The sequence below is a fragment of the Myotis myotis genome, unplaced genomic scaffold (assembly GCF_014108235.1).
Source record: "Myotis myotis isolate mMyoMyo1 unplaced genomic scaffold, mMyoMyo1.p scaffold_m19_p_47, whole genome shotgun sequence".
NCBI lineage: Eukaryota > Metazoa > Chordata > Mammalia > Chiroptera > Vespertilionidae > Myotis > Myotis myotis.
Window position 1 is genome coordinate 577,673 of NW_023416354.1, and position 24,222 is coordinate 601,894.

The 24,222-nt window shown below is 67.8% G+C and overlaps 1 protein-coding gene across 16 annotated transcripts in view; it reads left to right on the plus strand.

Moving 5' to 3' along the window:
* The window catches only part of NCOR2 (nuclear receptor corepressor 2), a 136,574-nt gene that overhangs the window by 106,838 nt on the left and 5,514 nt on the right, over window positions 1-24,222 (plus strand). For 9 of the 16 annotated variants that reach the window (XM_036307327.1, XM_036307326.1, XM_036307337.1 and 6 more), the window contains 23 exons: window positions 3,590-3,710; window positions 4,526-4,694; window positions 5,717-5,878; window positions 6,822-6,943; window positions 7,537-7,639; window positions 7,876-7,980; window positions 8,163-8,266; window positions 9,502-9,652; window positions 11,650-11,781; window positions 12,115-12,201; window positions 12,915-13,192; window positions 13,773-14,127; window positions 15,232-15,453; window positions 16,233-16,487; window positions 17,300-17,449; window positions 17,572-17,706; window positions 17,784-17,994; window positions 19,222-19,748; window positions 20,836-20,985; window positions 21,116-21,261; window positions 21,621-21,814; window positions 22,850-22,999; window positions 23,302-23,447. In XM_036307327.1, coding sequence (XP_036163220.1) covers window positions 3,590-3,710; window positions 4,526-4,694; window positions 5,717-5,878; window positions 6,822-6,943; window positions 7,537-7,639; window positions 7,876-7,980; window positions 8,163-8,266; window positions 9,502-9,652; window positions 11,650-11,781; window positions 12,115-12,201; window positions 12,915-13,192; window positions 13,773-14,127; window positions 15,232-15,453; window positions 16,233-16,487; window positions 17,300-17,449; window positions 17,572-17,706; window positions 17,784-17,994; window positions 19,222-19,748; window positions 20,836-20,985; window positions 21,116-21,261; window positions 21,621-21,814; window positions 22,850-22,999; window positions 23,302-23,447 — 4,175 coding nt within the window. The remainder of the gene's footprint in view (window positions 1-3,589; window positions 3,711-4,525; window positions 4,695-5,716; window positions 5,879-6,821; window positions 6,944-7,536; window positions 7,640-7,875; window positions 7,981-8,162; window positions 8,267-9,501; window positions 9,653-11,649; window positions 11,782-12,114; window positions 12,202-12,914; window positions 13,193-13,772; window positions 14,128-15,231; window positions 15,454-16,232; window positions 16,488-17,299; window positions 17,450-17,571; window positions 17,707-17,783; window positions 17,995-19,221; window positions 19,749-20,835; window positions 20,986-21,115; window positions 21,262-21,620; window positions 21,815-22,849; window positions 23,000-23,301; window positions 23,448-24,222) is intronic. The other 7 variants (XM_036307336.1, XM_036307340.1, XM_036307335.1 and 4 more) reach the window with 6 other exon arrangements.

A 24,222-nucleotide genomic window follows, 5' to 3' on the forward strand; every position in this document is an offset into this window, starting at 1 on the left:
TCAGCCTTCCCATCTGTGAGGTGGGCGTGCGGGTCCCCGCGTAGGGGTCGTTGTGGGGATAAAGGAGTGACGAGCTGTAAACCACCAGCCCGGTGCCAGGCTCCCAGAGCCCCTCGCCAGCCCGGACCTCCAGAGAGGAAAATGAAAGGCGCCTTCGTCCAAGGACACGGGAGAGCGAGGAGGGCTCCTGGAGGCGGTGGGTGGGACGGGGGAGGTGGCCCCGCACGGGTGCCCAGCCTCTTCCGCCCCCTCTGCGGCTCGGGACCCCGGGGGCATGGATCAGAGCCGGCCCCTGGTTTTCGGGTGCGGCTCTCTGCCGCGAGAGGTCAGCCTGGCATCGGGAGCCTCGCAAACGGAGGAGCACTGGGCCCTGCCTCTGTCCTCACGGAGCCCCCCGACCCCCGACTCTGGGTGAGGCCTCCTGAGAGTGTGTGAGGGGTGGTTCCTGCTCCCCTCCCACCTGCCCCCTGCCTGGGTGTGGAGCCGGGGAAACCGAGGCAGGACACGGGCCTAGTTCATTGAGAATCCGTGGGACACGGATGCCGGGCTTCTGTGCTTTGTAAAAACTTACTTGGTATCCCTACGGCGTTTCATTTACACATACAGAATTTTTAAAAGATACTTTTTTATTGATGTCAGAGAGGAATGGAGAGAGAGAAACATCAGTGATGTGAGAGAATCATGGACCGGCTGCCTCCTGCACACCCCCCACTGGGGATCGAGCCCGCAACCTGGGCACGTGCCCTGACCGGGAATCGAACCGTGACCTCCTGGTTCATAGGTCAGTGCTCAACCACTGAGCCACACCAGCCGGGCCAGATACAGAATTTTATGTTTTAGCTAACACAATATAAAGCACGTGATGATGTTACGTTATTGTTCTTAGAAACAGTACTTACCTTGTAGTTCTTGATCGCCTAGTTGGCTACACTAAGCATCTTCTTTATGCTGCTTTGGTACCAGCTTTCCTGGGTTTGACTCCCACACCATCCATTTCAGCTCTCAAAGTACCGTTCACGCATCCGTCACCACCATTTCAGCCCAGAACATGTCCGTTAACCCTCGTCCCCCATCTCCCTCCCCCCCCAAAGCAACAACCTCACACCCCTGAGTCACTCCGCAGCCCACCCCCAGCCCCTGGCCACCAGCTGGACCCCGGCCAGCCCACTGACCTCTTCCCGCTGGCCGCCCGCCACCCGCCCGGCTGATCTTTCTGCCCCTGTGGCTTTGCCTGGTGTGGGCGTTTCTGACAAACGGGGCACGCGGGACGGGGCCTTGGTGTCAGGCTCCTCTCGCACCGCGGCCCGCTTTCCGAGTTCACCCGTGTTGTGGCGTGACTCGGGGCGTCGGTCCTTATTCATGGCCGAGTAATATTCCACTCCGGACGGACCTCGTTCCGTTGCTCCATGCGTCTGTTTGAGCCTGTGGGTCTGAGCCTGTGGGTCTGAGGTGGGTCGTTGGCACCTCTTGGGGGCCGGGGTGGGTGCTGCCGCTGTGTCCTTTCACGAGCCCGTGTCTGCGGACGGGGATGGGGGGGTGGGGAGGGTGTCCATTCTCCGGGGCGCACGCCCGCAGTGGAATCGCCGGCTGAGGGTAACTGGTGGCTTGCTTCTTGAGGGACCCCCAGGCTGTTTTCCAAGGCGGCTGCAGTGTGTTCACCTGTAGCTTTGGGTGGACAGATGCGAGTTGTTTTATCTGTTACCTTTTCAATCCTCGCCTGAGGGTGTTTTCCCGTTGATTTTTAGAGAGAGTGGGAGAGAGAAAGACAGAGAGAAACATCGACGTGAGAGAAACACATCAATTGGTTGCCTCCTGCACATGCCCCGATCAGGGCCCGGGCCGGGGAGGAGCCTGCAACCGAGGTACGTGCCCTTGACCGGAATCGAACCCGCGACCCTTTGGTCTGCAGGCCGACGCTCTGTCCACTGAGCCACACCAGCCAGGGCCAAATGCAAGCTGATTTAAATGGAGGCTAGTAAGTAAATGTGAGGGAAGGGCGGCTGGGGTGGGGCCAGTGGCAGTGGAGGTTGCGGGGGATGCTTGGACCAGGTTGGGGTGCCAGCCTGAGAGACGCAGGGGAGCCGGGCCTGGGCCTGAGTCCAGGGGCGCCAGCCAGGACGGCAGCTGCAGGAGAAGCCGGTGGGGGGTCCCCGGGAGTGCGAGCAGGATGGGAGGGGTCAGGGGAGGTGAGGACGGAGGCAGGTGAGCCAGGCGGCGGGGACCGTGCAGGCGCGGAGCCTGGCAAAGTCAGTGTGACCTTCCCCGCGCCCGCCCCGCCCGCGCCGTGGGCAGCGTGTCATGTCTGTGCTCAGCCAAGCGTGTGGCAGATGCGGGCGGAGGCGGCGCCCTCAGGCACGGCTGTCACCGCCGGGGTCCCCCGCCCCTGGTCCCCCTGCGCAGAGGGAACCTGGGCCGCGTGTTACGTGTCCGCCGGCTCCACCTGCCCTCCGCCGGGCACCTGGCTCTGCTCGCTGGGCACGGCGTGACCTGGTTGTCCCAGGTCTTACCTCCAAGTCAGCGGCGTGGCCTACATTCCGCGTGTGACATAGTGTGGCCATAGCGCACAGTAGGGGCCTTGCCGATAGGCCCCCCCCCCCCCCCACTTTGGGGGAGCGGCCTTAGTGCTCCATTCTGGCTGACTCCCAACCCCGGCCGGTGCCCTCGCCTGCTGTTTGGTCACCAGCCACTCGGGTGCCCTGCAGGCAGACCTGGAGTCGGGGTCTCCTCCGTGCACCCCAAGCCTGGGGCCGGGCCAGCGGTGCAGGTCACCCGGCGAGTGGAGCTGGGCCGGAACCCGCAGCCCCACTGGGCAGGCGAGGGAGCCAGACGGGACCGCGATAGGGACCTTGTCCCCGCGCTCACGTCCTGGCATTCCCTGAAGGAGGCGCCCGTGAGCAGCTTGGAGCACCCCCCCCCCCCCCCCCGAGGGCGGGCTCTGCCCTGGGCCCAGGCACCACAGCCCTGCGCCGAGACCTGTGCCACCCGTGTCAGCCCTCCGTGTGGCCGGCAGGTGCGGTGCCAGCTCTGCGTGCCTGCGGCGACTGGCAGGCAGGGCCAGACGGGCGTGACCTCGCTGGGCACCGTGGCCGCGCTCGGCGCTGGGCGGACAGTGTGCACGGGAGTCCTTGGCCCTCGCGCCTCTAGCTTCTCCATCCCTGGTGTGCGAGGGAGATCTCATTAGGGGGATGCCCTGGTGAAACGGGGGGGCTCCCACTCCTGTCCCCGGGAGGCAGGGTACCCTCGGCTCCGTGCAAGGCCCTGAGCCCCTCCTGTGCGGGGGCACGGTCTGCCCATCTCTCCAGCTCACAGACCTCCGTCCGCTCGACTCCGTGGCTCTGAAGGGCCCTGCGTGGTGTGGGCTCGGGGTCTGGGCTTTGCCGGGACCTCCCTGGCCTGGGGCTGCCTGGGGGCATGTCGGACCCCAACCTGAGCCTCTGGGCTGGGGTTGGAGGGGCCCGGGGGCCCCCTCGGGGTCCTGTGTGCACCAGAGGAGGGAGGGTGGAGCCCCCACGCCCCCACTGGGACCTGGTGTGCCCTCCCCTCCCCTGGCCCAGGGCTGGGGGCCGGCATGACGCTTGTCCCCCCTCAGGCTGCTGTCGCCGCGCCCCAGCCTCCTCACCCCGACGGGCGACACCAGGGCGCACGCCTCGCCCCAGAAGCCGCTGGACCTGAAGCAGCTGAAGCAGCGTGCGGCCGCCATCCCCCCCATCGTAAGTGCCGGCCCCCCTCCTGCGCCCGCCCAGCCCGGCTCACTTCCTGGGCAGGGAAACCATCGGCCAAGTGCAGCCCCGGGCTGCGCACCTGCGGCCTCCGTGCCTCTCGCTCCTCTGGCCGCGCCCGCTTCCTGGAGCAATCCCCATGGAGATGAGGCGGGAGCAGCTCCGGGTGGGGCTCTGGGACCCAGGGAGCCGGCTGAGGGCTCCTCCTCTGTCCTCCCGCCCAGTTCCTCTGAGGCCCTGGGAGCCACATGGCTCTCCCTCCAGTCCCCCCCGCCCCCCCAGCTGTCACAGCCCCTTGGAGAGAAGGGTGGGGACCCTCCAGTTGTGAACATGAGGTCCCTTGGGAAGGGCTGGCCTCCTGGCGGATTCCCCAGGCCCAGCGGAGCCCTCACCCCAGAGTGGCCCAGCCTCTGCTGGGGTGATCCCTCCCCGGGGTGGCCCGGCTCCCCAGTTGCAGCCGGGGCTCTGGGCCGAGGACTCCAGGCCGGCCAGGGCCTTCCGGTGAGGGCACGGGGCCTGCTGATTGCACTGCCCGCCCCGAGGCTGGCACAGCCTTGTGTGCCGGTCCCCATCGCCCTGACCTCCAGAGAGACCTGGCGTCCGGCTGGGCGGGGAGGTTGGCGCCAGGCAGCGGCTTTGCATGGAGACCTGCCCTCCTGACCCTCCAGCTCTGTGCCCTGGGCAGGCCGTGGCCTCTCTGGCCTGCGTGCCCGGCTGGCCACACGCGGGCACCCGGGAGGCTTTCCCTGGTCTCGGTGCCCCGGGCACGGCCCGGGAAGATGCCCACCTCTCGCTGCTTCCCTCAGCAGGTCACCAAAGCCCACGAGCCCGCCCGGGAGGACCCAGCGCCCCCGAAGCCGGCTCCCCCCACCCAGCCGCCGCCGCAGCACCTGCAGCCCGAGAGCAGCGCCCCCCAGCAGCCCAGCAGCAGCCCGCGGGGCAAGAGCAGGAGCCCCGTCCCGCCCGAGAAGGAGGGTCAGTGTGCCTGGCGGCCGAGGGGCCCGGGGGGAGGAGCCTGAGGGCCAATGGGCAGGGGAGGGGGCGTTTGTGTGCCAAGAGCAGCTTTGCAAACTCCCCAGGTCTGTAGCAGCAAAGCGGGCCGAGCCGGTGAGGGAAACGGCGGAGGGAGGCAGTAGGGAGGGGTGGGGACTGCGGCAGCTGGAGACTACATTCTCGCTTACATGTCACCCTCCGCTGCAGGGGCTGGGAGGTCAAAGGGTCAAATCCTGGCTCGGCCAAATATTTGCTGGTGACCTCAGATAAGCCCACGGTTGCAATTGTGCATCCCACTCCCCCCTCCCCGCACAACCTGGCGACAGTCCCTTCCTCACACGCTCACGCTGGTGAAACCGCGGCGACTGGCAGGCAGGGCTGTGGTGCGGTGCCCGGATGCCCGGCCCCTCCCCGGCCACGCCTTGGTCACGCCACTGCACATGCACGTGCACACACACACACACACACGCAGCTGACCACCTTCCGCGTTCGTAGAGGTCAGCTGGCGTTTTCTGGAAAGGGCCGGAGAGTAAATATTTTAGGCTCTGCGGGCCAGACTGTCCATGTCGCAACAGCTCGGTGATAAACACGTGGGTGGACGTGACCCAGCTCCCGTACAAGCGGGTGTAAGCGGGTGTAAGCGTCAGGCGCAGGTCCCCGGGCCGCCACCGGCCGCCCCAGCCCTGGAGGCGTGTCCCGGGCCTCCTGCTCACCTGGGACTCAGACGTTCCCTGGGATCCCAGGGGCCCCCAAGGACCTGCAGCCCAGCCCCTGGACACACCCCTGTGCTGAGCGGAGTGTCCCAGGGCTGAGAGCGGCCCCGGCCCACAGACTTGGGGAGTGTCCATCATAGGTGCCCCCCTTAACGTTTGGCCGGCACCCCGCCCCTGCCCAGGTGTGCACTGTGGGCTCGGGGAGGGTCACGCTTGAGTGGGTGCGGCTGTGGCCCTGGGTCCCCGAGGGCTGGCCGAGCACCGCTGACCGTCCCCCTCGTCGCCCCGCAGAGAAGCCCGTGTTCTTTCCGGCCTTCGCGGCCGAGGGCCAGAAGCTGCCCGCGGAGCCCCCATGCTGGACGCCGGGCCTGCCCTTCCCTGTGCCCCCTCGCGAGGTGATCAAGGCCTCCCCGCACGCCCCGGACCCCTCGGCCTTCTCCTACGCCCCTCCCGGTGAGTAGCTCGCCACGCTCGGGCTGCTGGGCCACGATGCTGGGTCGGCCCGTGCGTCATTGGGCGCCAGCTGCTCGCACAGGCTCGCGCTCGGTGCAGGAGGATCTGGGTTGGATGGGGATCTGTGGCGGTCTGAGCCATCTGCAGGATTGGGGTGGAACTAACTGGGGATAGGGAGCCATAGATGGTGCTTGAGCTGGAGCATGGCTGGTTGGAGGGGAAGTCCTGGGAGGGAGGCTGCGGAGAGAGGGAAGGGGCTGCTTTGGTTTCCAGAGACAGTCAGCCTGGGTTGGAGGTCCTTTGGGGGCCCCCAGTCCTGCTGGCCCCCACCAGCAGCTCATGCGGAAGGTCTGTGCTAAACAGAATGGATCCTGAAGGCCGAGTGGGCCAGATGACCGAGGAGAACAGCAAGGGAGGGCATGCCCTGTGCAGGGAACAGCATGTGCAAAGGCCCAGAGGCAGGCCAGAGCAGGCTCAGCTTGAGAAACAGAATCAGGCTGCTGTGGGGTGAGCTGGGTGCCTGGTGAGCCCGGGGAGGCCGCCAGCCCCAGGCCGAGTGACCGCAGGAGCCGTGCCGGAGGTTAAGACTCTGTCCTGGGGGCAGTGGGAGCCATAGCAGGGTCTCAGCAGGGGGAGGGTGTGAGCCAGCGGACTTGTTACAGAGACCCTCTGGTTCCCGTGAGGGGAACGGACTCCAGGAGGGAGACCAGTTATGGGGTCTGGGCAGGAGTCGAGGTGCTGGGTGGACCCCAGCTTTCCCTTCGGGGGGGGGGGTGGTGTCTGAACCGAGGACATAGCCAGCTCCTGAGGGCAGAGACAGGAGTGCATGGGGCACGTGTGGATGGTCACCTCCCTGGTGGACAGGGCAGAGGCGAGGGGGAGTCTGTCCACAGGGGCCCGGCCACGCGGGGGGTCCTGTGACGGAAAGACCTGTGCCCTGCAGGTCACCCGCTGTCCCTGGGCCTGCACGACAGCACCCGGCCCGTCCTGCCACGCCCGCCCACCATCTCCAACCCTCCGCCCCTCATCTCCTCCTCCAAGCACCCCAGCGTCCTGGACAGGCAGGTGGGTGCCACCCCCAGGGCGAGGCCTGGTGCTCGGAGAACAGGCCTTCCTCGGGGGGCTCGGCGGAATGGGCCCCGGGGACCCGGGTTGTCTGGATGGGGGCCGGGTCGTCTCTGTTCAGGGCTCTGCTGGGTCCGACCGGCTGGAGCCTGTCAGGACCTTAGGCGGTCACTCCCGGGGAGGGCAAGCACACGCTGTGCAATCAGACCGTGTCCTGCGGCAAGTTCCTCAGCCTCTCCTGCCTCAGTTTCCCCTCTGTGAAAGGTGCTAGACACACAGCGGCCCCCTGTGCAGCGCGGGGTGCGGGGGTCGAGGCATCGCGTGGCCCCCAGGCCGTGAGCCGTTCCCTTTAAGCCACGCCAGGTCGTAATGGCCGCTTCACGGGCGAGGGGACCCAGTCTCGGGAGAGGCCGTGGCTTGTGCGCTGGGGCATCGGGGCCGGGACTCGAGCCCCAGGCCTCTCGGGCCTCTGTGATCCCGAGGTCCCCCCTTGGGCCCTTGTCAAAGGGGGTGTCCGGGCACTCTGGCTGGGCTGAGGCCTGTGGTGGAGGTTCCGCGGGGGCCCGGTGACCCCATGACCTCTGTCCCCTCAGGGACTGTCGGTGCAGCTGCACATCCCGTACTCGGAGCACGCCAAGGTCCCCGTGGGCCCCCTCGCCATGGGGCTGGCCCCTGCCCTGGACCCCAAGAAGCTGGGTAAGGATCGGGGCCTCGCCATCGGAGGGCCCACGCGTGGTCCAGCTGTCCCTGTCGGGGGGGCACCTGGGTTATGCAGCTGTCGCTGAAGGGGGGGGTGCAGCGTGGCCTGTGGACTCTGGCCGGAACTCGGGGGTTGGCTCTGCGGACCCCCGTGGCACTGGGCCCAGCCCGAGGTCGGCGGGGAGGGGCCCTGTCCCAGGGGCACCTGGCTCACTGCTCTCGCCCGTCCCCAGCGCCCTTCAGCAGCGTGAAGCAGGAGCAGCTGTCCCCACGGGGCCAGGCGGGGCCCCCGGAGAGCCTGGGGGTGCCCACGGCCCAGGAGACGTCCGTGCTGAGAGGTGAGGCCGTGGCGGAGGGCGTGAGGCCCGGGTCTGCCCTGTGTCCCAGCAGCTGCTCCTCCGTCCTCGGAGGGTGGAGGCGGGCGTGGGCGCTGCACCCAGACCCAGCTGGGGAGTCGGGGGCCTCTAGGGCCTGGGCTGGGTCTCAGACACCCTGCAGCCCGCGTGTCCCCGTCTTCCAGGGACGACCCTGGGCTCGGTTTCCGGAGGGAGCATCAGCAAGGGCGTGCCCACCGCCCGGGTGCCCGCCGAGAGCCCCATCACCTACCGCGGCTCCATCACCCACGTGAGTTCGGGTGCAGCGGGGCCGGGCCAGACGGCGGGCCGCAGGGTGGGCGGGACCCTGACCTGGCCCTCTGTCCCCTCTGCGTCCGTCACTGGTGGCACCTGCCTCGGGGGCGGGGTGACATCCTGGTATAGCAGCTCCTCCCCCGGGCAACCCCCCTGTGTCCGTGGTGCCGAGCAAACACAGAGCACAGAGCACAGAGCACGCCGTCCCGGGGAGCTGGCCTGGCGGCAGAGCGATGCCGGCCACGGTGCGAGACGGGCAGACACTGGGCGTCCGTCCACCCTGGCTGTGGGGGAGAGTGCCTGGGGTGACCGAGTCAGCAGAGGGGAGACCTTTGGGGTCTGAGCCCTGCAGGAAATTTGGGGAACAGCATTCCAGGCCCAGGGAACAGTATGTACAAAGGCTGAGAGGGGCGGTGGGGAGTTCGCTTGACCGCCCGCCCCCCCCCCCAAGGCCAGGCCACGTCCTGGAGGTTGGCGGCAGGCACTGTGCTTTCCAGCCGCGTCTGTGACTTCAGTCCCAGGGAACAGAGGCTTCCTCCTGGGCTAACCGTGACCTTGTGCTCACAGCCTGAGGGCTGGAGTCGGACGGCCAGCCCCGTGCGGGTACGCAAGGGGTGCTGGGGTCCGCCAGCCATGTCTGCCCCATCCCGGGTTTGCAGAGGGCCCCTTCTGGGCCTCTCCGGGGTCAGGGGTCACACACATGCATGCATAGACACCCATTTAGAGAGACATACACGCACGCACTCGCTCTCTCATACGATCACGGAGGAGCTTCAGCCACAGGCCGGCCACCGGGCGGGGTTTCTGACCCCAGTGGCCTCGGGTCCCACCCCAGAGGGGTCGTCCACTCTCCGCTTTTCTCTGGACCCAGAGGTTTTGAAACCGTGACGTCCTGGTTTGTAGGTCGACACTCGGCCCCTGAGCCGCGCGGCCGGGAGGAGAGGCGCGTAGTGATGGGGGGCGGCTGGGCTGAGCGGGGACGTGGGGACGGTCTGTGTTCTGTGATGCACGGACGGGGGTTCAGAGAGGTGACGGGACGGCCCCGAGGCCACACAGCAGCTCGTTGGGAAAAGCCGCTGTTTGAGGCCACGAACCAGGCTCCAGACCCAGTCCCACCCCCACCCCCGTCCTCTCGGAGGTTACCTGAGGGGGCTCCGCCGGCCACACGTGGGCACGTGGGTGGACTTGGAGGGCCCGTGGGGACACGAGCTCTCCCCCTCCACCCCCCAGGGCACTCCGGCCGACGTCCTGTACAAGGGCACCATCACCCGGATCATCGGCGAGGACAGCCCAAGCCGCCTGGACCGTGGGCGGGAGGACGGCCTGCCCAAGGGCCACGTCATCTACGAGGGCAAGAAGGGCCACGTGCTGTCCTATGAGGGTGAGCCTGTCCCCCGGGGGCCGCGGGCGGGGCGTGGCTTCCCTCCCCCCCCACGGGCTTTGCTCGGGGACGCGGGGGGGAGAGGACCCGTGGGGCCGTGCGGTGCGGGGCTGGGACACCGCATCTGGAGTCCCCTCGGATGACGCTCTCAGGACGTGCAGACAGGAGGTCCCCTTGTTAATCCCGCGTCCGGGGAACCTGCCCGCCCGGCCTGGCCCGTCCTCCCAGCCGCAGACCCTGGCGTTTCTGGAGGGGGTCAAGGTGGGGAGGGGGGCGGGGGTCCAGAAAAGCAGGGTTGGGGCCAAAGGGCAGCCAGAGGGGACACCGTGGTGGGAGCAGGTGCCTCTTCCGTCAGCCCTGAGTGGCTGGAGCGGGGGAAGAGCTGGTTCTCCTCTTACAGCAAGGAAACAGGGGTGCAAGATGCCCAAGGGCCCTGGGGGCCCCCCTCCTGGCCCCTCGAGAGAAAAGGAGGCCCAGGGTCGGGGAGGAGGGAGGCAGGGCTGGGGTGCCACTGGGAAGTAGTACGTTCAGAGGTAGTGAGCTCCCCGTCCCAGCAGGTACGCAAGCCCCCTACCTCTGCCCAGGTCTTTACCGTGGAGGAAACAAACTGGTAGTCGGCCTCATGGGGAACGGAGGCCCGGAGAGCGGAAGCCGCTGACCTCCACCCGCCTTGTGCCCCGGGTCCCGGCTCCAGGCCCCTCGGCCCCTCTCTTTCCTGGTTCTGGGTTCACAACCGAGGGAGGAGTTAATCAGGGAGGAGACGCTGGAGGAGCGTTTCCTGGCAGCGGGCACCCAGGGGTGGGGAGATAAAAGCCGCTAATGGGCACCCCTCCTGGCGGCTGGCTGCTGCCGGGCCCTCAATTGCTTCTCAGGCGAGCGGGCGCCTTTTCCCCTCCGTCCGCCTCCGCCTGTGCCCGCGGCCCCCACCCCCACATCCTGGTCCTGGTCCTGGTCCTGGTCCTGGGAGGTGGAGGCAGCACCATGGGGCTCAGGGAAAGGCCGCTCTCTGCTGCCACCTGGTGGAGACGGCCTTGGGGACTGTGCCAGCCTCGGCTGAATGCCCTCAGGGGATGGAGGGCCTGGGGTCAGTCTGTCAGTCGAGGTGTTGTGGGCAGAGAGCACTGGGTGGTACCTCCACTCGGGCCCCAGACCAGTCCTGAGCCTCTAGGGTTGAGCTGATCATCTGTAAAATGGGCTGTTAATTCCTCATGCACTTTCTGGGGCCAGCGGCTGAGGCAGCAGGGAGTGGGGGGGACTGTGGCGACGCGGAGAGCGGGCGCTGTCTCCCGGGGCACCTGCCTCTCTGGTCCCCCAGCAGCTGATTGTCCCCCAGTTCGAATGTGAGCTCCCGGCCAGACTTCTAGTCTCTCCCTGTGTGTCCGAAACCTCCCAGTGTTTAAACGTCGGCATTTAATTCTGAGAACAAAATCGATAGCAGCCGCAGTGTGTCGGCTGGTCCCAGTTTGCAGTCTCTGAATTAGCCAGTGGCTCAAGGATCCCGGGGGGGCGGGGGGCGGGGGGCGGGCGGCAGAGCCACCAAACCTGCACGCACAGAGCCCCACATTCATCAACACGTGAATGGTGGTGTGTGCCCTGTGAGTTCACACCAGGGCTCGTGTGTGTGTGTGTGTGTGTGTGTGTGTGTGTGTGTGTGTGTTCGTGTCACAAGCCGTCACTGTGCGGGCGTGTTTGTGCACAGACTCACATGGCCGCCGGTGTGTGGTCGAGGGCACGCCGCCCACAGAGCAGCCCGGCAGGTCGGGTTCAGGGTGCAGGAGGCGTGTCTGCCGCTCCCATCTGTGTCAGTCAGTCCCCTGGAAGGGCTGAGGGGCCGGTGGGTGGGGCCCTGTCCCGGCCCCGGGGCTGGATCGCAGGGCACGAACTCAGTCTGGAGGGGCCTGCGTGCACCCGCCTTGGCTGGCTTCCGGGTCCCAGGCCCGTGCCCACGATCGCCCCGCGGCGGCCCCGCCCTCACCGTGAGCTTGGCCTGTTTGCAGGTGGCCTGTCCGTGTCCAAGGAGGACGGCAGGAGCAGTTCGGGATCTGCCCACGAGACGGCCGCCCCAAAGCGCACCTACGACATGATGGAGGGCCGCGTGGGCCGGGCCATCGCCGCGGGCAGCATCGAAGGTGGGAGTCCGGCCCAGTGTTCTCAGTCCACACAGAATCGCCAGGGACCCGGGGACCCGCTTCCAGCCGCCGAGAGAGAGCTGGTCTCTGGGCGCCTCCCGGAGGGAGCTGGGGGGAGGGCCAGCCCTATCTACAGATGGGAAAACTGAGGCTCTCTCTGGGCCCAGAGACGGGACACCGCTTGCTGGGTTCTCAGCCGCCACCACCATCATGGGGACGGCCGAGTGGCTGGCGGGGCCCCTCCCGGGATTGGGGGCTGTAGACCCCGACCCCGGTCACCGCCCAAGGCTGCTCGGGGACCGCCTCACAAGCCCCTCGCCCGCTCCCTCCCAGGTCTCATGGGCCGCGCCATCCCCCCTGAGCGACACAGCCCCCACCACCTGAAAGAACAGCACCACATCCGCGGCTCCATCACGCAAGGTACCCCGCCCCCACCCCCACGGCGCACGGCAGCTGCAGGGAGATGACAGCAAGGCGGGGGGGGGGGGGGGGTACCCGAGTGCGGGGGAACCAGATCAGGGCAGGCGCTTGGGAAGGCGTGCGGACACCTGCAGTGACGGGGACACACACAGGCCCGGTGGGGCGTTTCTCATTTGCAAGGAGAGCAAAATGTGCCCCCACCCCATTCGCTGACACCATCCATTGAGCGCCTGCTGTGTGCTTGGCGCTGGCCCCAGCGCTGCCTGTATGTGACCTGCGGGACGGTTTGGAGAAGGAGGTGCCGTGGGCGGGAGGATTGGGGGTCAGATACCTGGGCTCTCCGTTGGTTGGTCTGCGGCGAGCGGCTGCTGCGCACCCCGGTCGACGCTCTGTAACTGGAGAGCGTCCCCCAAACACGTGTCCGCGTGCTTTGAATAACGGTAAAGGCCGTGTTCACGAAGGGACAGTTCCTCTTTGACATCGAGCCATCGGTCGGCCGTGAAAGCGTGGAAACGTTTTTGGGGGTACGCCCTGCGTGTGATTTCATTGAAGGCTCGTGAGGGGGGCCAGTGCGCCCCTCTTATAGGTGAGGACGTCGGGGCTCAGGGGGGTCAGGTCATGTGATTCGAGCCCAGAACCCGCTGGTGAGGAGGCCCCGGTGAAGGTGGGGGCCGGGGTCGCGGGTGTGAGGTGGCGCCGTCTCCGTCCCGCAGGGATCCCTCGGTCCTACGTGGAGGCCCAGGAGGACTACCTGCGCCGCGAGGCCAAGCTGCTGAAGCTGGAGGGCACGCCGCCGCCGCCCCGGGACCTGGCCGAGGCCTACAAGGCCCGCCCCCTGGAGGCCCTGAAGCTGAAGCCACCCCACGAGGGCCTGGTGGCCACGGTGAAGGAGGCCGGGCGCTCGGTCCACGAGATCCCCCGCGAGGAGCTGCGGTGCACCCCCGAGCTGCCCCTGGCCCCGCGGCCGCTCAAGGAGGGCTCCATCACGCAGGTACCGCGCTGGGGGCCGCGGAGCCGTGGGCCAGCCACAGGGACGCCCGTCTGATTCTAGAATATTCCCTACCCCAAGGGCGTTTCCCCCTCTTATGAAATAACGCAAATGTCCGAGCGGACGGGGAGCTGTGGGGCTTGCAGGCACCAGGCCCAGTACGCGGGTCCCCTCCCTGCGGCCGGCAGGGCCGGGCCTTTGTCTTCAGCTGCCCTTGCTGGCGGGAGCAGGGGCCTCACCCTGACCTCCCGGCCGGAAGCCTCGGGGTGTGGGGGGCGTGGGGGGCGTGGGAGCGGAACTCGCTGCCCAGCCTTCGTGCGGAGGCCCCGCTTCACAGGAGGGAGGATTCGCCCCCGGGGGTGTTGGCCTCGCTCCAGCCAACCCCAGGGGCCAGGAGCCGGTCCCCCACTTGCTCCAGGACGGGCTGGCCTCTGTGCCTTCTGCTGACCCTCCCCCAGGCGGCTGAGGCCCGAGGCCAGGCCGGGCCCCTCCAGTGTGGCCTGTGGCTCCCCGTGTTGTAACTGAGCAGCCGAGGCTGAGTTTGTGGCTGGTGCTCACCCCCCTTCTCCCTCCCTCCCCCCAGGGCACCCCGCTCAAGTACGACGCGGGCACAGCCTCCTCGGGCTCCAAGAAGCATGACGTGCGCTCCATCATCGGCAGCCCCGGCCGCACCTTCCCGGCCGTGCACCCGCTGGACGTGATGGCCGACGCGCGGGCGCTGGAGCGCGCCTGCTACGAGGAGAGCCTCAAGGGCCGGTCGGGCGCGGGCAGCGGCTCGGGGGGCTCCATCACGCGGGGCGCCCCGGTCATCGTGCCTGAGCTGGGCAAGCCCCGCCAGAGCCCCCTCGCCTACGAGGACCACGCGGCCTCCTTCGCCGGCCCCCTCCCCCGCGGCTCGCCCGGGACCACGCGGGAGCCCACGCCACGCCTGCAGGAGGGTGCGTGGGGTGCGGGGGAGGGTGCGTGGGGCGCGGGGGAGGATGGGGGGGCGGTGGGGGGACTCCCATCTCGGGAAACTGCCTCGCTGCCCACGCTCAGCTCAGGCCGGGCCCCGGGGGCGCCCACCGAGCCACCGTGGGTTCTGCCCCAGATCCGGCTCGGGAACCCCGCCTCCCCCACCGCCATTCCCCGCCTGCTCCTCAGACAGCAGCCAGATTCGCACTGAGCCCCACCCCCTGCTGAAGCACATCCCTCCGGCACCTCTCGCCGCTCCCAGAGGGAAGCTGGCCTGTCCGTCCCGCCTCGGGAGCCTGCGGCTAGGCCTCCCGCCCACTGTTCCGCCCCGGCTCAGCCAGACGGCCCCTTTCTGCTCCCAGGGCCTTTGCACGTGCCGTGCCCCACCTCCAGGTCTTTACCCAACTGGCTTCCTGTCCTCCCTCAGGTCCTGCCCAAAGGCCACCTCCTCAGGGTGGCTGCTCGCCCATTCTGCCCCATTCGTCCCCGTCTCAGTTGTCTCCGAGCGCCTGTCGCGCTGCAATTGTCACTGATGACTCTTTGTCGGGACAGCGCTGGCTGCCCGGGGCTCCCGGAGTGTTTTTGTTCGATGGATTGAGTGAATGAAACAAACGCATGCTGATTTTTTTTTTTTTTTAAGAAATAAAATAAAACAGCCCGGCCAGCGTGGCTCAGTGGTTGAGCACTGACCCATGAACCAGGAGGTCAGGGTTCGATTCCCGGTCGGGGCACAGGCCCGGGTTACGGGCTCGGTCCCCAGTAGGAGGTGTGCAGGAGGCAGCCGATCCATGATTCTCTCTCACCACGGATGTTTCTTATTAAAGTTTCTCCCTCTCCCTTCCTCTCTCTAAAATCAGTCAAAACATATATTTTTTAAAAAGAACAAAAAAACAACAACAAAACACTAGAAGCAAATGAGTAAACGATCAAAACAAAACAAAAAACTAAGAGGCAAATCAGTGGGTGAGGTCCTGGGGCCCCAGAGACACCCGGCCCCCCACCCCCATGAACACCAGCCTCGGGGCCGTGGGGGGGCTGGAGGGCCGGGGGCACAGGGGCCTGATGCCTGCCCCGCTCTGGGCCCACAGGCAGCCACTCGTCCAGCAAGGCGGCCCAGGACCGGAAGCTGACGTCCACGCCCCGCGAGGTCGCCAAGTCCCCGCACAGCGCCGCGCCCGAGCACCACCCGCACCCGCTCTCGCCGTACGAGCACCTCCTGCGGGGCGTGAGCGGCGTGGACCTGTACCGCGGCCACATCCCGCTGGCCTTCGACCCCGCCGCCATCCCCCGCGGGATCCCCCTGGACGCAGGTGCCTGTCCGGGCGCACAGGCCCCGAAGCCGGGGTGGGGGCCCCGTTCGTGCGGCTCCTCGTGCATCAGCGAGGCGCTGCCGTTTGGGGAAACTGAGGCTTAGAGCTGGGGAGGCTGACGGTGCAGCCGTGGGGATTGCCCGGTTGGGATTTGCCCGCAGTGCCTGAGGGACAGGCTGGGGTGACGTTTCCCAGTGGTTTGCTTTCCCCGAGGGCCTGGTCAGCGCCTTTCAAATCGCAAACAGCCCCGGCCGGTGTTGCTCAGTGGATAGCACCTCGGCCTGCGGACCAAAGGGTCCCGGGTTCGATTCCGGTCAAGGGCACGTACTTGGTTGCAGGCTCCTCCCAGCCCGGGCCCTGGTTGGGGCGCGTGCAGGAGGCAACCCATCGATGTGTTTCTCTCACATCCATGTTTCTCTCTGTCTCTCCCTCTCCCTTCCCCTCTCCCTAAAAATCAGTGGAAAAATATCCTCGGGTGAGGACTAACAAAAAAAATCACAAACGATCTCAGGAAGCTCCAGTGGGCGTTCCCCGAATATTCGGGTGCCCCCCTCAGTATTTCGGGGACCCACATTTCCCACGCCCTGTAGCTGGGAGAACTTCAGCCCAGAGAACACCGTCACCAAGAGCCCCCCACGTGTTTTGGGGAACAGCTGTCTCTCTCCTTAGAGGCCTCAGTTCTCTCCTGGGGTGTTTGGGGCAACGCAGTCAGGGTGCGGGCGTGGGGGGCACGAGGACAGGTGGGGTGTCTGACCTCTGACCCCGTGTCCCTCTCCCAGCGGCCGCTGCCTATTACCTGCCCCGGCACCTGGCCCCGAACCCCACCTACCCACACCTGTACCCGCCCTACCTCATCCGCGGCTACCCCGAGACGGCGGCACTGGAGAACCGGCAGACCATCATCAACGACTACATCACCTCCCAGCAGATGCACCACAACGCGGCCACCGCCATGGCCCAGCGCGCCGACATGCTGCGCGGCCTGGCCCCCCGCGAGTCCTCGCTGGCGCTCAACTACGCCGCCGGCCCGCGAGGTGGGTGGTCCCGGGCCCCCCCGCCCCCTCCCCCGTGCAGGCCAGCAGGAGGTGCCCACCGTGTGTCCCCGCGGAGGTGTGGGTGGGGGCCACCCGGCTGGTGGGCGTGCGCTGGCGTCCGATGGCCGCACGGACCCGGGAGGCTCGGCCGGGCGGTGCGTGGTCCTGGGGTCAGGCTGTCGGGATTTCGGGTTCCCTGACTCGCAAGGGCCTGGGGTGGCGTTGCATGCGCCCATGGAAGTCGTCCTCTGGGGGAGAAACTTCCAGAATGTTCTGGAACGCCCACATCCTAGTTCGGGTCCAGTTGGGAAAATGGGTCACCCGAGCTGTTTCAAAGGTGGGGATGGGGGCCCTGGCCGGTGTGGCTCAGTGGGTAGAGTGTCGTCCTGCAGACCGAGAGGTCCCGGGTTCGATTCCGGTCAAGGGCACGAACCTCGGGTGCAGGCTCCCCAGCCTGGGCCCTGGTCGGGTGCGTGCAGGAGGCAACCCACCGATGTGTCATTCTCCCTCTCCCCCTCTCTCTCTGTGAACCAGAGGAGAACGTCCTCAGTGAGGATTAAAGGTGGGGATGGGCAGGGAACTGAGGCTGAGCAGCCGTGTGGCCGTGTACACGGGGCCGACGGCAGGGCACAGCCACTGCCGGGTTGGCAGCCACAGGGAGGGCACCGGAGCCCCTGGCGTTCAGAAGGGCCCCGCGGGGCAGCGCGTGCACCCGGGAGGGAACCCCAGGGTGTGGTGTCCGACGGGGGCCTGTGGTGGGCCAGCCTGTGGCCCCTCCCCCGTGGCTACAGCCGCCGCCGCCTCCCCCACAGGCATCATCGACCTGTCCCAAGTGCCACACCTGCCCGTGCTGGTGCCCCCGACGCCGGGCACGGCCGCCACCGCCATGGACCGTCTGGCCTACATCCCCTCCGCAGCCCAGCACTTCAGTAGCCGGCTCAGCAGCTCCCCGCTCTCCCCAGGTAGCGCCTGCCCCTGCCCCCGTCCGGGGTCGGGAAGCCAGCGGCTGGCTGGGCGCCCCCAGGCCGATGCCTCACCGGCTCTGTTCCACCCGGGGCTGAGCCGCAGGCCTTTTGGTTTCCAGGAGGCCCCACCCACCTGACAAAACCCACTACGTCCTCGTCTGAGCGGGACCGGGACCGGGACCGGGACCGGGAGCGCGAGAAGTCCATCCTCACGTCCAGCGCCACGGTGGAGCACGCGCCCATCTGGAGGCCCGGTAGGCCCCAGGGACCCGCCCCGGCCCTGCCCGCCGGCCGCCGAGGCCGGCCTCTCACCTGCCGCCTGTCCCCCCAGGTACGGAGCAGAGCGGCGGCAGCGGCAGCGGCAGCGGGGGTGGGGGCAGCAGCAGCAGCCGCCCCGCCTCCCACCCCCACCAGCACTCGCCCATCTCGCCCCGGACCCAGGACGCCGTCCAGCAGCGGCCCAGCGTGCTGCACAACACCAGCATGAAGGGCGTGGCCACCTCCGTGGAGCCCGGCACGCCCACGGTCCTGAGGTGGGCCAGGTTGGCACCGGGCGGGGCCGCGGGCGGGCGGGCGGGCGGGCGGCTGAGGGATAGTGACGTGGGTGGCCCTGTAGGTTGGAGACAGATGGGTGCTGATGGGTGGGGAGGCAGGTGGGTGGTGGGAGGGTGCCTAGACGGTGGGTGTATGGGGAGAGGGGTGAGGAGGAGCTGAGAGGATGGGTGGGTGGGTGAGTCGGTGACGAGATGGTGACTGGGATGGATGGATGGACAGATGGGTGGATAGACGGATGGAGGAATGGATGGGTCTTGGATGGATGGATGGAGGGAGGGATGGGTCTTGGATGGATGGATGGAGGGATCGATGGAGAGACGGCAGGCAGGTCAGTGTGGGCGACGGGAGCAGGATGCGAGGCGGATGGTAGATGATGAGGTGGGTACCCAGGTGAGGACGTGCCAGGTGGATGGATGAGGAGGTGGACAGGTGTTGGGTTCAGGGGAGTCTGTGGACAGACCCCCAGGCCCCCCCACAACCTTGAAGCAAGGCCCTCAAACAGGAGACGGTACCCCTCCTGCCTGGACAACACCCAGCGGTTCCCTGAGGAGGGCGAGGCCCCCAAACCCGCTCCCTCTCACAAGGGGCCCAGGTCCCCTCCGGTGACAAATACCCCAAGGGCTGGGGGAGGGGCTCCCCGGAACCCCCTGCTCTTGCCCAGGGACCTGTCTACATGGAGCCGCTTCTTCCAAACTCATTCCCGTTCCTGCCGCCCCCCTCCCCCCCACACACTGGCCGCCCTCGTCCCGTCCTCCCCGCGACTCGTTATGAAACGTGACGGCTCGTTTCCCAGAAGCCCCGGCGTCGCCCCAGCACTCCCCGGCGTCCTCTCTCACGGCGCCGACGCGTAGCCTCCACCCACCACCCACCACCCTCCCATAGGGTCCGGTTTGTAGGTTCACACGTCTACAGTCCCTTCTTAACCAGAGCGCAAGGAGCTTTTGTCTGTTCCGTGCAGTGCTGTGTCCCTGACGCGTAGTGGGGGCTCCGTTCACAGTTGTGAAAGGATGACGGAAGGAAGGAATGAATGAATGAATGAATGAATGAATGAATGGGTGGGTGAGGTCACACTGCAGGCCAGCATCAGGAGGGTGGGTTTATCCAGGGAGCAGTGGGGAATAGGGGACACCCCGCCCCCAGGTGTCAGAGCGAGGGTGTGACGCAGGCCCCAGCCGTGGCTCCCGCCGCCTCCTGACCCCCCTCTCCTCCCCCAGGTCCACCTCCACCTCCTCGCCCGTCCGCCCAGCCGCCACATTCCCACCCGCCGCCCACTGCCCGCTGGGCAGCACCCTGGACGGGGTCTACCCCACCCTCCTGGACCCCGTCCTGCTGCCCAAAGAGGCCCCGAGGGTCAGCCGGCCTGAGAGGCCCCGCGGGGACGCGGGCCACACCTTCCTCGCCAAGCCCCAGGCCCGCGCCGGGCTGGAGCCCGCCTCCTCCCCGGGCAAGGGCGCCGAGCCCCGGGCCCTGGCCCCCGCCGGCCCCGGCCACGCGGCCATCGCCCGCACCCCAGCGAAGAGCCTCGCCGCCCACCGCGCCAGCCCGGACCCGCCGGCCGCGGACCTGCACCGGGAAAAGACTCAAAGTAAACCCTTTTCCATCCAGGAACTGGAGCTCCGAGCACTGGGTAAGACCACCCTGACAGCGGCCACCTTCATAGACGCGATAATCATGCGTCAAATTGCTCACGATAAAGGGCCGCGAGAAGGAGGTTCGCTGGCCGCCGACTCCCCTCGCGACGGTAAGCCCCCGGGCCCGCCGCGCCCGCCCCCCGTCTTCGTGGCCTAAAGATACTTCGATCTCTGCTTTTATTTTCCGCCCCGCCCCCGCCCCCCCATTTTTCATTGATTTTGGTCTTTGGTTTTTTTTTCCCACGTCGTCTTCGTCGATTGCACGCGCTGCCGTCCCGCCGGCTGCCTGCCGCCTGCCCCCCTCCGGTGTGGGGGGGGCGCCCCCTCCTTTGCACATCGTTTTATCATGATTTTTTTTTTTTTTTGGATTTTCGCTTCTTTTCCTTAAATGAATGGATCTGTGGTTTTGACTTCCCGCCGCGCCTCCCATCGCCCCACTTTTGCGCCTCCTTCGCCCGGGGAGCAGGGAGTGGGCCCGGGGGCGCGGGCGCAGCCTGCTGCCGTGTGTGGATGGAGGATTCGGTGTGGAGGACGCCCGCCGAGGACGCCGGGAAGGGGAGGGACGCTCCACTTTCCAGGAGGAGCTGGGGACCTGACCCCTGCCTCCCGCCAGGTTGTCCGGGAGCCATGGGATGCCCTGGCCCCGGGTGTCCCCCCCCCCCCCCCCCCCCGCTGTCCCCTGCTCTGGGACAGGGGAGTCTTCCCACCTCCGGCCCCGGCTCGGGCTCCTCTTTACTGGACTAGGGCTGCGGGGGACCCTCAGACTAATTGTCACTCCCTGCCCCCCCCCCCCCCCCCCCGCCAGACCTCACTCCCTCCAGCCCATCACGGCCGATCCACACCCCCGTTCCCAGAGGCACACCCCCCTCCCCCGTCTTTCTCTCCCCCAGCTCATGCCCCCGATCTCTCTCTGTCTGAGTTTCTCTCTCTTTCTGTCCCCCCACTCTCTCACCCTGCCTGCCGGGGTGCCCCAGTCTCTCCTCTCCTCCATCTCTCTCCCTCTCTGCTGTCCCCTCTCCCTCCTTCCTCAGTGCACCCCGACCCTGGCCACCCAGCAGCCCCTGCTCCGGTCACCCCCTCTCCATCCGCCCAGATGCCCAGCTCTGGCCTGGGGACCAGCCCGCGGGGCAGGCAGGGGAGGCCGGGGGCAGCCCGCTCCCAGCACCAGCTGGCCTGACCCAGGCTCGCACGCTGCAGGTTACCACGGCGGCAGCTACAGCCCCGACGGGGTGGAGCCCGTCAGCCCCGTGAGCTCCCCCAGCCTGGCCCACGACAAGGGGCTCCCCAAGCACCTCGAGGAGCTGGACAAGAGCCACCTGGAGGGGGACCTGCGGCACAAGCAGCCAGGTGGGCCCCCCCCACCAGCCCTGCGAGCATAGGCGTGACCCCATCCCGCAGACCGGAAGACCGAGGCGCCCAGAGGTTGGGGGACGGCCCAGCCCCACCCCCGCCCTGACCCGCCCTGCTCTGCCCACAGGCTCCGGGAAGCTGGGCGGTGAGGCCACGCACCTCCCCCACCTGCGGCCGCTGTCCGAGAGCCAGCCCGCCTCCAGCCCGCTGCTCCAGACCGCACCGGGGGTCAAAGGTCACCAGCGGGTGGTCACCCTGGCCCAGCACATCAGTGTAACTACCCTTCCTCGTCACCTCTGCATCGGGGGTGGGCCCAGGGCGGGGCAGGGGGTAGGCAGGTGGGGAGCCTCTTGTCTGATGGGTAAACGGAGTCCTGGCGGGGCGGCCTGGGGACCCCCGAGTCTCCAAGTCAGATTCTGCAGCTGCCCCTCGTCCAGCTGACGGGGCCCCGGCCTGAGCCCCGGTTCCACGCCCCCGGCTACGCGGGGCATCGCGGCCGCTGTGGGCAGGGAGCCCAGGACCGAGCCGGGCTCCGCCCTCAGAGCTCAGTCTAGCCCACGCCCCCAGAAGGTTCGGCATGTGAACGCCGCCGCCTGACCCCTGACCCCATGCCTCCTCCCACCGGCCCGCAGGAGGTCATCACGCAGGACTACACGCGGCACCACCCACAGCAGCTCGGCACGCCCCTCCCCGCGCCCCTCTACTCCTTCCCCGGCGCCACCTGCCCCGTCCTGGACCTCCGCCGCCCGCCCAGCGACCTCTACCTCCCGCCCCCGGACCACGGCGCCCCCGCCCGCGGCTCCCCGCACAGCGAAGGGGGCAAGAGGTGCGTGCTGGGGCCGGGCCGGGGCGCTGCCCCCTGCCGGTCAGCCTGCGGGAGGCCCCGTCAGCCGTCTGCCCCTCGGTGCCAGGGTTCAGAGGAGACGCTGAGGCCCCGGAGACAGGAGCCTTGGTTCAAGGTCACGGCTGACAGATAATGGCGTGTCCGTGGGCTCCGGGCACCGAGTAAACACCTGACCCGGGTTACCCAGGACTCCCCGCGGCCCCGGGAGGTGTAGGCAGCAAAGCCCCATTTCACAGATGAAGGCACTAAGGCGTGAGGCGGGAACTCACTTGCCCGCGGGGCGCGGCCTGTAAGAGGCGGGGCTGGGATTCGAACCAGAGCCGTGTACCTGAGAGCAGCGCCCCGCCGGCTGGCACACTCACCCCGGGTCCCCCTGGGCGCCTGGGGTGCCGAGGAGAGGACGGTCCCCAGCTCCGGGGTGGAGCCATTCTGGGTCGGGGGGCACCGGCTGAGTGAGACGCAGCGGTGGCAGCCCCGGGGTGTCGGGGGCAGTGGGGCACCTGGCACGGGTGCAGGAGGGGCCTGCGTACCCGTCCTGAGCCCCGTCCAGCCACAGCCTGTTCACACACGGCCCACAGCTGAGGGCGGTGTTACATTTTTACTTTTCAATTTTTAAAAAATACATATCAGGGAGGAAGGGAGAGGAAGAGAGAAACATCCACGATGAGAGAGAATCACGGATCGGCTGCCTCCTGCACGCCCCCTCCTGGGGATCGAGCCCACAACCCGGGCCTGTGCCCCGACCGGGAATCAAAGCGTGACCTCCTGGTTCATAGGTCAAAGCACTCTCCACTGAGCCACACCGGCCGGGCTGGGTTAATGTTTGTAAAAAAGAAAAAGAAAAAAACTCGCAGCAGAGACCACAGGTGGCCACGGCACCTAAAACACCGTCCGGCTCTTCCCGGGAGGGCGGGCGAGCCCTGGTTCAGAGGAGCCGCCTGCCGGGGGCGGGGAGAGGGGGCCCCTCGCGAGGGGGCGCCTGAGCTCTGACCACCGCGGGGACCCTTCTCCGCGCAGGTCGCCGGAGCCGAGCAAGACGGCGGCCCTGGGCGGCGGTGAGGACGGCATCGAGCCCGTGTCCCCGCCGGAGGGCCTGGCAGAGCCCGGGCACCCCCGGAGCGCCCTGTACCCCCCGCTGTACCGCGATGGGGAGCAGGCGGAGTCCAGGTACCTTAACACCAGCCCCACCCCCACCCCCACGCCCACCATGGAGGCTCAGGACAGCCCCTCGCCGCCCGTGGCCTCGGGCTTCACCAAGGCTTCCTCTCACCTGCTCAGCTGACGGCCCGGCCTGGGGAGCCGCTTCCCGGGCGGCGGGCTGGCGTCTCTCAGCTCTGGCCGCCCGGTGCAGGCGACGTGGCCTGAGGGAGGGGCTGGGGGTGGATCTCGGGCAGCCGGGGGGTGAGCGCCCCGTCGCGGGAGGTGAGCACGCCCACGGCGGGGAGCTGACCCAGTCCGGCCTCCGGCAGGATGGGCTCCAAGTCTCCAGGCAACACCGGACAGCCGCCCGCCTTCTTCAGCAAGCTGACCGAGAGCACCTCTGCCATGGTCAAGTCCAAGAAGCAGGAGATCAACAAGAAGCTCGGCACCCACAACCGGAACGAGCCCGAATACAGTAAGGGCCTGGGTGCCGAGCGGCCGCGGAGACCCACGGTGGGGGAGGGGAGGGGACCACTGACCACCCTGCCAGGCCCTTCGCCCGGTCCAGGCTGGTCTCTATGCCATAGGCACTTGGCAGCAGCGCCCGCCCCCGGGGCGCCCAGGGAATAGGCGTGTGAAGGGCCTGTGCTCAGCCCCGTGCGGGCACCGGGCATTGGGGTCACGTGTCTTCCGTTCACGGTGCTCGTCCCGTGGGTGGTCCCCCGTTTACGTGGTGAGTGCCCTGAACCCCAGCCTCCCGCAGCCGCTCTCAGGACAGCGAACGGCAGGAACCGGCCATGTCCCGGGTCTCAGGAGGCCTCGGGCCGGGGGCGTCGGGGGAGCCGGACCCTCCTCTGTGTGTTTTTCTGAATACGTTTTTATTGACTTTTTCTTTTTAGAGAGACAGGAAGGGAGAGGGAGAGAGAGAACCATCAGTGAGAGAGAAACGATCATCGATCGGCTGCCTCCTGCACAGCCCCGCCCCCCGGGATCGAGCCCGCAGCCCGGGCCTGTGCCCTGACCGGGAGTCGAACCGGCGGCCGCTTGGTTCCTGTGTGGATGCTCCTCTTTGCGGGAATGGCCTGCAAACTTGCGGACAGTCCCTGGCCCAGCCGGTGCCTCGGGGCCTTGCGGGTGGGGGTGCAGGTCAGCAGGTCAGCAGCCTGGCGAGCTGGTTGGAAATACAACCCCAGGACCTGCCCCGGCAGGAGCCCGTCTGCACTGAGCCAGCGCCCGGGTGTCTAGACCCG